This window comes from Coloeus monedula, assembly GCF_965178545.1.
Source record: "Coloeus monedula genome assembly, chromosome: 14".
Lineage (NCBI taxonomy): Eukaryota > Metazoa > Chordata > Aves > Passeriformes > Corvidae > Coloeus > Coloeus monedula.
The window spans coordinates 9,487,750-9,501,307 of record NC_138794.1 but is presented as its reverse complement, the minus strand read 5'-3'; the positions used below and the strand labels follow the sequence as shown (position 1 = coordinate 9,501,307).

Here is a 13,558-nt window from a genome sequence, read left to right as displayed (position 1 = left end):
CTCAGCAAACTGTTTGCTTTCCAGGCCCAGAGCAGTGCTCCTGTTTGATTTGGCCCACTACAGCGCCATCCTGCCCCACACGGGTGGAATAGGTATTCAGCTCCCTGGGAAAGCTGGTGTTTTTGTTAGCTTTTTTGGCAGGACAAGGAGCCAGGATTAGGCAGTTAGACAAGCAGTGGTCCCAAAGGAGTAATAAAGGCCCAAAAAGGTGGAAAAGTTGAAAATCCTTGCATTTGGGTAGGTAAATAGCTTGTCGCATGGCACTGTAAGACTGCAGATCCTCACTTTTTAAGGCAAGGTGTGGTGTTTTGCTAGAACATGGAATCCAGAGTGCTGAGAACTCGTATAAAGCCTAACACTGTGCTGCTGGATGGTCAGCGTTAGTGAGCTGGCCACCTCTGTCACATGTCTTGAACAAGCGCTGGATTAAATTTGTCAGAGCAGTGATTCATCAGCCAGGGAGGTGTTGACAGCTGATGAGCTCTTAAAAGCAGAGTAAAAATTGCTGTTAGTTTTTATTGGACTTGTATGTCCTTATGGAAGGTCCCTTTTGGTTTCATTAATAAGGTTGAAAGATTGAGATCTGTTTGATTCCCTACCTCGTGCTGAATGAAAGTTCCAGGGTTTAGTTACAGCAGCATGTGAATTTTTTTACTTTTGGTCCCACTGCTACAGGTACAATCTTCCCTTATGGGATACGTTCCAGTTACCTGTGGCAAGCGTGAGGGAGTTTTTAAATTTTATTTAAGCATTATTTTAGAGTGCTGAAGAGCATCTGATTATTTGGTATGGGAACCAACCATTGGTATTTGGTCTTCCCAGCCATCTGTTAGGACTTTGGTGTGTTTATGGCAACAAACACGCCCCATAGCAGCTTCTCCCAAGTCCTTAAAAACTTCCCCTTAGAACTGTGGCTTAATTAACTTGGCAAGGTGGTGACACCAGGCAATGGGTTTGGGCCAGGGGTTGCTGGAGGTAAGGACAGCAAAGCTTGAGCTTGTGAAGGATGGGGTGTTGAAGACCTGTGCAGGGACAGCTCATAGAGGGGAGGCAGTTCTGAAGAGTGGAGCTTCCTCTGCAGTCATTTTAATAATTTCTAATAGAAAATTGGCTTCAGTAAAGTTGTGTGGAGTGTGCTCCATGGCAGGAGGGCTTGCTTATGCTTTTATCTTTGCTGTTTCATCAACTGGTTCAGTTTTGTAGCCAGAGCTTTTCAGGTCATGGAAAGCAATGCTCTGTGGCCCAGAGCAGACCAGGAACACACCCTTTCCTCTCCATCTTCAGTCTCATTCTCTGTTTTCCACTGGAGCTTTCTGCCTGAGCTTTGCTCCATACCAAAATAACAGTTCCATCTCATGATGTGTACATTTACACAAGGGTCTTTTCATCCCTGCCAGAATGCTGGCTCACCATTTGGTGCTGGCTTTAGAGGTCAATGCCCATGGAAAAATCAGATATTCGAGTATGGAAAAGCAGGACTGGTTTCCCACTGTTACTCTGTGGCTTTTTTTGCCCTTCAACCATCTGGCTGCACAGGCAACTGTTCCTGGGGGAGGAAAACCAGTGTCTCTCATTTTCAAAAGCAACAAGTACAAACATTTTCTTTTACTGAGCTAATACTGCATTAAGCAGAATATTAGTCAAAGCTGTGAATTCTGTTATGATAATGATTATCTTTTTCTTACTGTAGATAACATTGCCTCAGAACTGGAGAATTTTATGGGTCTGATTGAGACAGTAACGGGGTATGTGAAGATTCGTCATTCCCATGCATTGGTCTCCCTGTCTTTCCTGAAGAACCTGCGATACATTCTGGGAGAGGAGCAGGTGGATGGGTAAGTGTTCAGATATTTGCAGATGCAATTTCACTTTAATACAAAGCTCTGGAATAAGTCTCCTAAAAACCATTCACTTGTCATTTATGGAATCTCCTCTTCCACTAACACGCAGCGTTTTTCTCCTCATGAACACCTCTGCACAGCATTGCTCATTTGCGTTACTGCCCAAATCAGCATATTAAATGGAGTATATTACAAGTATTTTATGGTACCCTTGCTGTTGCTTTTCACTTTAGGTTTTTCTAGTAGATTCTTTACATCAATAAAGTGGTTTTGTTTGTTCTTTTTGCTCTATTTGAGAAAAGAGCATCTTCAGAAACAATTGGATTTTCTTGCAGTTCTTTACTGTTGGCTTTTAGCAGAGTTTTATGGAGAAGTCAGCTGAAAGGAAATGCGCATTTTACTGACCAGGGAGTGCAACTGGAAGTGACCCAGCTAATGTTAAACAGTGCAAGTTGCTATTGTTTGCAGCTCCTTGAAATGTTAGCATTACATGGATTATCTACCGAGCACGCAAAAGACCGGTCAGGAAAAGTTGATCCCTTGAAATGTTTGCTGTGGATTATATTGCTTCTATAATTACTCACCATGTGATACTTCTTGCTGTACATAACTTGTGTTTTCCTATGATGGTAAAAGACTGTCAAGGCAAAAGTTTTTATCCCTGCAGAGCATGTGCTGCTGAAGTGTGGTGAGGGTCCTTCATCAAACTGTCTTGCTCTTTCTCATCCCAAATCAAATAGCCATCCCAGTTAAAACCAGTGTTCTGTGGAAGAAATCAGTTGCCCTCCATATTGACAGAACTGTTAAATGAAGAATTTGAGGAATTTGTAGAAGAAAAGGTGGTAGGAGGGTCATTGGAAAGGTCGTTTATGTCTTATTTATTTGCCCTAACTTTATGAAGTTAAAACATGAGGGATTCTTCACAGCCTCCCTCTTTCTCTCAGGCTGGTCTTTGGTCAGCCCTAAATTCTTAAAATTCCACCATCTGACAGAGTGAGTGCAAGGGCAGCTCTCCCTCCTGCCCTTGCAGAGCATGCTGTCTGCTCAGGAAGAGCACTGGCTCTGTGGAGAAGCTTGTTTCCACTTGCAAATCCCAGAGGATTGTCAGTGCCGAGCATGGGCTCGTTCAGCTGCTCCCGGCAGGTTGTGCTCTCAGACACTCCAATTATCAGTTTGTCTTTGCTTCTCTCCCCTCTTCCCTCAACCTCTTTGAATTTGAGTTTAGGTTTGTGTCTCAGGAAGTAATTATGTTTATGGTACCTTGTCTGTCAGCAAGCAGAGCTGAAATGGGGGGAAACAGGAGATTTATCAGTCAGATTCCCAAACAGAGAAGTAAACAGGTGTAGCTTTGAGGAAGAAAACAGGACTGAGTGGGGAGATAAAACAGATCTATAGTAAAGAGCTGCTTGTGCTAAAATTCCCCTGTGTTAGGAAATGACTGCAGTTACATACTAAGGGGCAGGGGCAGCCTCTTTGCTTGGAAAACATTTGGCATAATTTAGGCATTACCACAGTCTAAATAACATGTCCAAAAATAGTTAGGTGGAAGTAGGCACCTGACAAGGAAGGACTGAGCTTGAACAATTACTTGGGCAGAATTATGAACAACAGGGAGTGGGATCTTAACCTGGGAAGCAGTGTGCTGCTCTTTGTGCCAGCAGTGCCTTGAGGAGGGGTGAGAGGGAGGGTAACTTAAAGCCCATTATGATCGTTGTTCATTACATGACTGACCCCACTGCCACTGTCCTTTTATTTATTGAACTGGACTAACGAAACAGCACTTCAGAACTTCCTTGTTCCTTATTCAGTTGCTGGTGCTTGCCTTGGTTATCACAGAAAGTGGAAAGTTTAAAGGGAATCTACTTTGTTTGTTTTTAGCGTTTTCATTGCCTCTTTTGAAAACCATGTCTGTAGTGAATGTGCTCACACAGCAAGAAAATAATTTCTCCTTGCAAATAGGGAAACTGAGATGAGATGTGCTAGAGAGGTCTCGGTGCCTGTTGCAGGGTTTAGTTTCCTCATCTGGTGCTGACTCTTGCAGGCCCCTCCATCCTCTGCTGGGGTCTGTGTGGTCACTGCTGTGTGCATAGATGGTATGTAGGTAGCACTTCCCAGAGCATCCCAGTTTGGGTACCTGGCAAATGAGCAGTTTGTGGCCTTCAGGAGCAACCGAGAAGATGGTGACTGAGGAGGAGTTTCAGTTGTGGCACTGGCCTGCTCTGATGCTGTGCTTCAACTTCTGCAGCAAACTGGGGGACAGTCTGTAAAATCAAAACAACCTCCCCCCTGTTTTCTACACTATTTTGAGGCAGAGGCATCAGCTGTCAGGCCTGTTGGAAGGTGTACACAGGATCTCTAGCTGTTGTGTGGTTCCTCACTGAGGAATTTACGGTTTGTTTTCCTGGGGTCATTATTGTCAGGGTGTGGTGAATTCACAGTCGGCAGAAGAGCAGCAAGGCCTGATCTAACCACAGCATTCCAGCAGAGCAGGCCCCCTGTGCTGAGGGCGTCTGGAGAATGAATGACGCCTTCCAAACCTTTGGTGACACCTGGCTGCAGTGCAGGCTCCCATGCTCCTCAGCTTGGTCCTCGTTTTGGGGGAGTTTCTGTTTCTCAGTTGCCCATGTGTGAGTGAAGTTTGAAAAAGTGAGCTGGGGAGTTTGTATGTGGAGGTGTGAGGCTGAGTTTGTGTGGAGGTTTCAGAAGCTCATAAGTTTAGCTGTTCAAACCAGAAAGAAAACACTGAACTTTAGTAAGGTGCAGTACTTTCAAATCAACACAGGATTTGGTGATGTCTTTTAAATCCCACAGGCAGTTCAGCATCCTTGTTCTCTCCTGGCAGAATGCATTTAAAGCACAAACATGTCTCTGCTCCCTTGTTAACTGAGCACATTTTTCTCAGCATCTGTGTGAAGTGGTACTAGGTGTATCAACTTCATCAGAAATCAGGTCCTGGGTAGTTAGGGGACAGGTGGAAATATGAGAAACAACTTGTCTTTCACATGGTTCTGAAAATACGCTCTGCATCACAGGAAATGGCAAATCTGTACAGACTGGAACCAGAATGCACAGTTTTTGTTTCAGGTTGGGTGAGGGAGAAATTAGTGCTAAATTTTAAATGAAGTAATTGAAGGAAAACCATAAATTAGTAGTATAGCAGCTTTTTATGAGCCCTATGGTTTGTTTGCCACATTTCCCTGCAGAAACTCTATAGTTAGAAGGGTTTGCAGAAAGCCCAGTGTAGCTCTGTTGACAAGGGCTTAGCAGTGCAAGATGGGCTTCGCTGTGTTAATAATGGATTTTGTGTTGCTGTAGTTAATGGGGGGGGGGACTTGCTACCAGAGTGAAATAAATACTGCTGTGACGAGTTGGCTTGATTTAGGTTCATCAGCCACACAGACCTTTATCTCATTTCCCGATGGTGCATTCCTGTCCCTACTATTCCGAAGTGTCAGTGTCCTTGCAGGCGTTGTCTTGCTGCTGATGTAGAGCCTATAATCTTGCTCCTGTAGCACGTGTGTCTTTTCCTTCTGTCCAGTTGAGTAGTACCGGGAATTTCTTAATAATATTTAATAGGCCTTTTGCACAGAACTTTTATACAGTATCTGTGGAAATAAAGGATGTGCATGTTATTCCAGGGCTGTGCTTAGGGAGTGGGCTCGGCACAGCTGCCTGTGTTTAGTTCTGTGCTCTGAAGTGTGGATCCTGTGCAGTCAGTACAACTGTTTGCTGTTGGGTTTCGATGTACAGGTGCAACTGTTCTTGGCACAATGTAGGAAATCTTTATTGGGCCAAGAGGTAAACTGAGAGAGGCTAGGAAACCTCTCTATGCAAACTCTTAGAGCTGCTTTTGTAAACATAAGCAAGAGTTGTGCTAATGACTGTGTTTTATTGTCAGAACTCCAGAAGCCTTTTCCTTCCATGAGGTATCTAAGGTTACTGCTTCCCATTTGCCACCAAATGGAAAATCCACTGTAGAGACCTGCTGTTCAGAGGATATGAATTTATATTCCTCATAGCAGCTCCTATACAATTATTAGAACACATGTTAGAGTGGGCTGTAGACGGTGTGGTGTCACCCTTGGAATCCTTTGTCACACTCATTTCCCTGCCCCCTAAACATTCATTGCTTCATGGGAGAGAAGAAAGCCCTTTGCTGAACACCAGTTTAAAGTAAGAGGGAACAGCACAGTATTTTAAAGTTTTCTTTTATTAAGGTATTCTTCACTGGAATGGGCTGTGAATTAAAACAAGTATTTTTTTCTTCAAAAACTTCCTTGTAGGAATTATTCCTTCTATGTGCTCGACAACCACAATCTTCAGCAGCTGTGGGACTGGAACCATCATAACTTGACAATCAGTGAGGGGAAAATGTACTTTGCATTTAATCCTAAACTGTGTGTTTCTGAGATTTACCGTATGGAGGAAGTTTCAGGAACCAAGGGACGACAGAGCAAAGGAGATATAAATCCAAGGAACAATGGGGAGAGAGCCTCTTGTAAGTAAACAAACAAAAAAAATCTCAATGCCAGCTGCACAGGAGGGTATCACAAGAACAAACCCAACATGCTGACATGTTGCTGACCATTGCAATATTTAGAATTTAGGATTTGCAGGAGGCTTTCAGCCCTTCTGCTTGTTCAGGCTTTAAACTGTAGCTGTGGAGGTACCTTTGCATGAGTGGAAAATGATGTGGTTACACTGTCCCTATCTCATCTGTAAAACCCACTTGTAGAAGATGACTGCTTCCCAAATCCCCTGTTTTGTGACAGCAGCAGCAGATAACAATAGGAGCATACCTGGGAAATGAGAAATGAAATCCAGTAGTTTGGTGTATCCAACAAGGAGCAATTTCTCAGTCTCCTTTGTAACTGTGCATCATTATAGGTGTTTTCCTCTCTCAGATACTTACTTTTTCTTGATACTGATGATGCTGCTGAATAACAATTTCATAGACACCAAAACAAACTGTTTCTGTTACATTCAGCTTCTTTTAAGCTTCTGCCAAATATTGTACCTGGTTGCTAGAAATAGTAGTTGTAAACTTAGTTTACTCTGCTTTGTTTTTGAAGTATTTGCTTTTGAATTGAGAACACTTTTTAGTGTTCTGCAGTATTCCTAAGCCTGAGTGTCTCTGCATTTAATTTTGGATTCTGCAATGGTCAGAGTTATTGGAAAGTCCTCTCTTGGCTTTGGTGGTCTGCACATCAGGTCTCCAGGTGTAACGGCACGTTTAAAAGCAATTTCTCATCTAGGAATTAAGAACGCCTACGAGTTTCACCTCAAAGCCTTAAAACTGACAATGCATTTTTCCCTTGGTTGGTTTGTGGTGTTTTTGGAACTGAGTAAACTTAAATGGATCTTGTGTATAAGTCAAGCCCCCTTGTTGTGGATGGTGTTTACAAAACTAGGACACGTAGTCTGCTGAATGTCTCTTTAGGCATGATGCAGACGCGCAGATGGCCCAGATCCTTGTTGTAAGCACCCTCCATTCTTTGCACATTCAATAGAGCAAAGCCTTGCAGTCCTGGAGGAGTTACAGACACACAGCCAGGCCTTACTACCACTGAGTCCAGTGCCAGCCGCTGCCTGCTTTTTTAAGAAACCAGTACAGAAAGCTTCTGACTCTGAGAAGAGCAAAAGAATCAACAAAAGCTCAACTGCCTTTGCAAAGATAGCACCAACAGTGCCAGTGTACACGAGGGTGAAAACCTCTTTATTTTCAGAGCTTCTGTGGGAACATTAGAAACTAGCTCGCAGTTGACAGAACACAATTTCTTCATCCAAGAATTAAGTTTTTAAAATGCTATTTTGTTTTGGGTTGGAAAGCTCAGTGATTTGGTAGTGGGAAACCATTCATTTCAAAGCTGTGGGCTTCCATCCAGCTCTGTTCAGAAGAGTAGCTGGAAGTTGCTGCCATCAAATGGTTGTGCTGTATATGAACTGAGTTTTGGAGTTCTTGGTCCAGCCTCTGATGAATAGGAATGTAAACTCCTTTGTCTTTTCCATGTTGTTCACTCTCCAGGAAAAACAAATGGTAGTTGTCAAAAGTTGTCCTGGAGAGTGAGCACACAGAGGCCGGTGACTGCTCCGCGCGTGCTTTGGAGGCAGATGATGAATTTAGTGCTTCCTAACCAGTCCTGTGGATAAACAGCGCTTCCATTCCTCGCTCAGGGAGAGTCTGAAGTAGTTTTCAAGAGCTTTCTGATGATGCATTAAAAGAAAATCTGCTTCAAAAAAATTAATAACAAGTAGCTCAAGCATATTTTAAACTGATTGCCAAGGTCACTGCTTACCCTTAAGCACTCAAATGTAGTAGGAGGAAAGAGGAAGCTCTGCAGAGGCAAAGGCTGTTGGTATTCTGTGGTGTCATAGGTGTTACTGGAACGGCTCATTAGCTAAAACTGATACCTAAGAAACAAAAAACACTGACAGGTGATGTGATGCCAACTCCTGCATGTCCTATCCTTTTGTATTGCAGGTGAAAGCAAAATTCTGCATTTTGTTTCCAACATGACGCTCAAGAATCGGATTAAACTGACATGGGAGCGGTATCGCCCTCCAGATTACAGAGACCTCATTAGCTTCACTGTTTACTACAAAGAGGCGTAAGTAGATGTCGTCAGAGGTTAATCAGGGCAGTCCAAGGGAGGGCAGACAGTTCTGTTCCTAGTGCTGGATGGCTCATTCAGTTTGTGTATTTCACCCTCAAGTTCTGCTTTTGTTCTAATTCTTTTCTTGGTGGAGCACAAGTCTCCTTTAAAAAGAGGATTGGTTTGAGTGAGTCCTACAAATGGATTGCAAATCCATCAGGAAGTTTTAAATTTGAAAAAAGAGAGAGGTGGATGTCTTGGCTCTTCTCAGGGGTCTGATTTGGAGCTCTTCCTAAGTCATCATGTTGACTGAGATATTTTCCTTCTTTAGTCAAAGTACTGACTAGAGAGCGTCACAGGTCAGGAGTTTGCCCTGTCACCTTGACGACTTGTCTGCTCAGGGTTTGGGGCTGTTTAGACTATCCAGCTTTGGTCATTTTCTGCATTAGTATGTCTTGGTAATAGAGGATAGTGGGGCAGTTACTGGAGAAATCCAGATTACTTGGAAGATGCCTCTGCTTTTGCACATCCTTGTAACAGCTCAGTTTAAAGTAATTAAAGAACCAGATGAGCACAAAAATAACTCTCCAAGCAGTCTTGGAGGTGTCAAAGGGAGGTTTGGAATGCTGGTAATGATACATGGAGCAAAGATGTGACACATGGAAGCACAAATGGTTTGTGTCCAGCATCACTTGAAAAAGAACATCGTTGTGATGTTCTACAATGAAGCCAGTGTTGGCAAGTCTGCAGATATTAATAACAAGAGTTTGTATGCTCTTGCACCAGTGTTACAACTTCTGAAAAGTAGAACTCTTTGATTATATAAATGTGTTTGTATTGTGTGGAAATAAAAGGGTAAAAAGCCCATTGGACTGATCAGGGCCAGTCTTGGAACTTTGGGCTCTTCATGGTAAAAAACATGGCCACTCTCAATAACTGTTTTGAGTTTCTTCTGTTTAGTATACGTTTATTTAAAGTCTAAGTATGTCTGAAGCATTTCAGTGCCTGTTTTGGGTAAAAAAAAAAACAACAGATAAATATAGTGTTTTCTCAGAGAATGTTGCTTTTGCTCATGACTAAAACTGAACTCTGAATTTTGTACTGCTTGGAAATACAGATTTTTTTTTCTGGTTTATTCTGCTGTGGAAAGCAAGTAAGCTTTATTTGTTTCATTGGGCAACTTTGAAGTGAGACACTCATACCTATATGACAATATTTGGAAGAAAATAAATATTTGTGCTTTTTTCTTTGAATATTTCAGACCATTCAAAAATGTGACAGAGTATGATGGGCAAGATGCGTGTGGCTCCAATAGCTGGAACATGGTTGATGTTGACCTGCCCCCGAACAAAGAGAACAATCCTGGAATTCTGCTGCAGGGATTGAAACCTTGGACTCAATATGCCATTTATGTCAAGGCTGTTACCCTCACAATGATGGAAAACCATCATATTCATGGAGCAAAAAGTGAAATTATATATATTCGAACCAATGCTGCAGGTGAGACGCTGGGCTCTGGGGTGAGCGGGTGATAATGCTGCAGGTGTGATTAGTGTATTATTGTGCAAGTTCTGTTGTTGATGTGCATAGTGCTAGCAGTTTCAGTAATTATGTAAGCAGCATTAAAATTTGAATTAAAACTCTGGTTTTGCAGATATTACTTTCATTAGGAGCTATGGGAGCTTCTTGGAGTTAGAATTTTAGGCTTTGTTCCATTAGTGAAGGTAAATTTTAAGTACAACTGTGGGTGGGACTGTACATGGTTGCAGTTGAACCCCTATGTTAGTGGGGCATAAGTGGAAAATCCTTTCTTTGAAATAAGAGGGTGTTTTTCCTTGCAGTAGAGAAATGCATTAGGATTCACTCAAAAGCTTGCATGGAAATACATCATAGAGTGCTCTAGATTTAAATACCTTTCTTTTTTCTTTCTTTTTCCTTCTCTAGTGCCATCCATTCCCCTGGATGTTATTTCAGCATCCAACTCCTCATCCCAACTGATTGTGAAATGGAATCCTCCCTCTTTTCCCAACGGGAACCTCTCCTACTACATTGTGCGCTGGCAGCAGCAGCCTCAGGACAGTTACCTGTACAGACACAATTACTGCTCCAAAGGTAGGAGAACTAAATGCTCTTGTGTTGAAATGCCTGGGACTCTGCCTGCCAGGGCACTTCACTGGCAAGAGCTAAGTAGCAGCAAGTAGAGGGAATGGGAATGGGTAAACATGGATTGTTGCTGGATCCATGACTGGAGAGAAGAGAAACCAGCTCTGTTCTTTTCTTTCAAGATAAAGTCCCAATTCGAAGATATGCTGATGGGACCATTGATACAGAAGAAGCCACTGAACCCACCAAGCCAGAGGGCTGTGGGGGAGAAAAAGGACCTTGTTGTGCTTGTCCCAAGACAGAGGCAGAAAAGCAAGCGGAGAAGGAGGAAGCAGAGTACCGGAAAGTGTTTGAGAACTTCCTCCACAACTCCATTTTTGTCCCCAGGTAATGGATTTTAGACACTTCTTTGGAAGTAGGGCTGATAATTCCATTTTTTAACACTTCCTACAACTAAGATTTCCTGGATGTGAAAGCACACATAGAAACACTAAACATTACCTTTCCTTTCCTGTGAGACAATCCACAGCCTTACTTTGCAGTTTCTCTTATTTGCCAATTTTCATGTCTTTCTTTCAATTCTAGCCCATAGTAAGGGTTCTTACCAGTATTGATCAAGGATTTCAGTGATGGTTTCTTTTCAGACTCAAGAGTCACTTAAGGAGCTCATTGTCTGTAAGGGTTTCAGAGATGAGCAACCTGAGGCAGACAAAGGGTTTCAGATGTGATTTTTCTCTAAATAACCATTTAAGTGCTTGTGTTCCTAATCTGAAGATTTATCTTGGAAATTAAGGGCACAGTCACCTCACAGAATTGAAACTGGTCTTCTTTTCTCACCACACTAATTGCAAAGGGCCTGTTTGTTTCCTGGGTCATTGCTGCAGAGAAGTACTAAATATTTCCACTCTCCCATGATAAACACCTGCTTACATGTTAAGTGGAATTGTAATGATTCTGTGCTGCAACACAGAGTAGGTACTACTGAATTAATCCTTGAGTTTCCAATTTATCCTTCAGGTAAGCTGTTGTTACTTTGGGTAATTGGGTGCTGGGGCAGGGCACACAGTGTACAGCTGTTGTGTTACAGTCTTTAATACGCTGTCAGATCTCAGCGGTGCACCCTGTCTCATTCTTTCTCCTGGCAGGGGAAGTCCATGGTCAAATCCCGTGTTTGAGAACTCTAAAAGTGTGGCATTGCTGCTCATGGATGCTGGTTCATATCATTCTCCATTTTGATTTTTTTGACCTTTATTCAAGGATGTGTTGAAGGGACTTGTTGGGGTTGAGGCTTTGATATTTGCAATGCTTCTTGGCTTTATCCAAAAATGAGGAGCTAAATGCTGCCTCTCTTGAGAGATGCGGAGTATCTTACCTGAGCTGTTAGGGTCACACTGAGCATTTGTGCAGTGTTTCCCCAGTGATGGTGAGAACCAGCAGCCAGGATCAGGTACAGGGAAGTTACAGACTCCATGTCTGATCATGATGTAATTCCTGAGCCATGGGAAATCTTAAGATCTGATTTTGGACTTCATGAAATAGCACAGCAAAGAGTTTTGAAAGCCACGTGTCAAGTCTAAACTACTTGAAAGTCTGTTGCAAAGGAGTTTTTTCTATTTCCCCAAACATTTGTAATTTAAAATGCGTTTTCTTCTCACAAATTTTCTTGCAGTCCTGCCCCCTTCCAGGAAAACTCATAGAACCTTGAACTCAGTAACAAATAAGCCAATTCACAGAGAACTTCCTGAAAGCTTGTCCTTTTCTCTTAAATTACTGCCATTAGGGTGTTTTGTAACAGCAGGGGCAGATAAGGGACAATGCTCAGCAATAGTTGCATAGCCAAGCAACTTTTAAGAGACTGTATGTCAGGGAAATTAAAGTTTACGAGCTGGTGAGACGTCTCCATGGGACAAATCTAAGCAGCTTATTACTTGATGTCGATTTTTTTTCTTTCTTTCCCAAGGGAGAAGTTAATTAATGTGTTAATGCAAGCCTCAATAGTAGGATTTGTTTCCAGTGTTCTACCTGTCTCCAGGTTTTTATGAAAGAGTTGCAGCATGTAATACAGCATGAAAGTATTTGACTGGGTGGTTTTAAGATTAAGAAGTCTGTTGATCTAATCTCCTGTGCAACTTCTGGATGACCCCATGTGTATTAGTGCCATGGTGGATTTCAAAAACAGGACTCTGCTTAGTCTGGAAGAGACACTCACAACCAGAGGAGAATAAGCTTATTCTTCAAGGTTTTTGTTTCTCTAATGGGCAGGATGGGACAGGCTCTGTGTGTAGTCTGAGCAGTAACATTAAAATTGCCATGATGTAGGAGAACAGTGAGCTTTGCTGTTAATAGCCCAAGTTTTTAAAATCTTTTTGATTTGATTTGATTTGATTTTTTATAGTGTTATTTTTAATTTTTCTCTTGCATTTCTTTTCCTTCCTCTCCCTCAGTGGAATAGATGATTTTTCAAATTTTTGTCTCTAGAGTTTTCCTTATTTCCTTGGATGCTTGTTTTTCGCCTTTATCTCTGCGTTTCATGAATGCAGGAAGCCTCTTGACCGAAAAGCACTGTTACCAAATCTCATGATGTTTTAATTACATTTGCCATGTGGTTATCCTGCAGCTCTTTTCTCTTCCTGACGCAACTATAGTTTTCACCAACAAGTTTTGTGTTCCACTTTTTCCCCAAAGACAAGGTAGGGCTGTACTCCCCCCCCACCCCCAGATATCACCAAAGAATTGAAGCTCCATTCATCCCATAAAAACAGTGATAAAGTCAGGCCTTTTGGGTTCTTGCATTGGCACATGCTTTTGTGGTTGATTGAAAATGAATTTTTTATTTTCACTGCTTTAACCACGGAATCTGTGCAAATGTTCGTCGGTTCAGGGCTAGGCATCCAATGTTTTACTGATGAAAAGTTTGTTCTTTCCACTGAGCTACAGCAGTAAATCAATACTCATCCTAAGCAGGGTGAATAGGTTTAGTAGCTTCCATAGATACCAGTGTAGACGAGGCACAAATGCTTA

The 13,558-nt window shown here is 42.3% G+C and overlaps 1 protein-coding gene across 3 annotated transcripts in view; it reads left to right on the top strand.

The window, feature by feature from the left end:
• IGF1R (insulin like growth factor 1 receptor) overlaps positions 1-13,558 on the top strand; it is a 173,630-nt gene that overhangs the window by 131,318 nt on the left and 28,754 nt on the right. For all 3 annotated transcript variants that reach the window (XR_014226817.1, XM_082290807.1, XM_082290806.1), the window contains exons 5-10: positions 1,691-1,835; positions 6,125-6,339; positions 8,323-8,449; positions 9,696-9,934; positions 10,379-10,546; positions 10,720-10,924. Coding sequence is in view for 2 of the 3 variants with exons in the window: in XM_082290807.1 (XP_082146933.1) it covers positions 1,691-1,835; positions 6,125-6,339; positions 8,323-8,449; positions 9,696-9,934; positions 10,379-10,546; positions 10,720-10,924 (1,099 nt within the window). In the remaining variant the exon portion in view is untranslated. The remainder of the gene's footprint in view (positions 1-1,690; positions 1,836-6,124; positions 6,340-8,322; positions 8,450-9,695; positions 9,935-10,378; positions 10,547-10,719; positions 10,925-13,558) is intronic.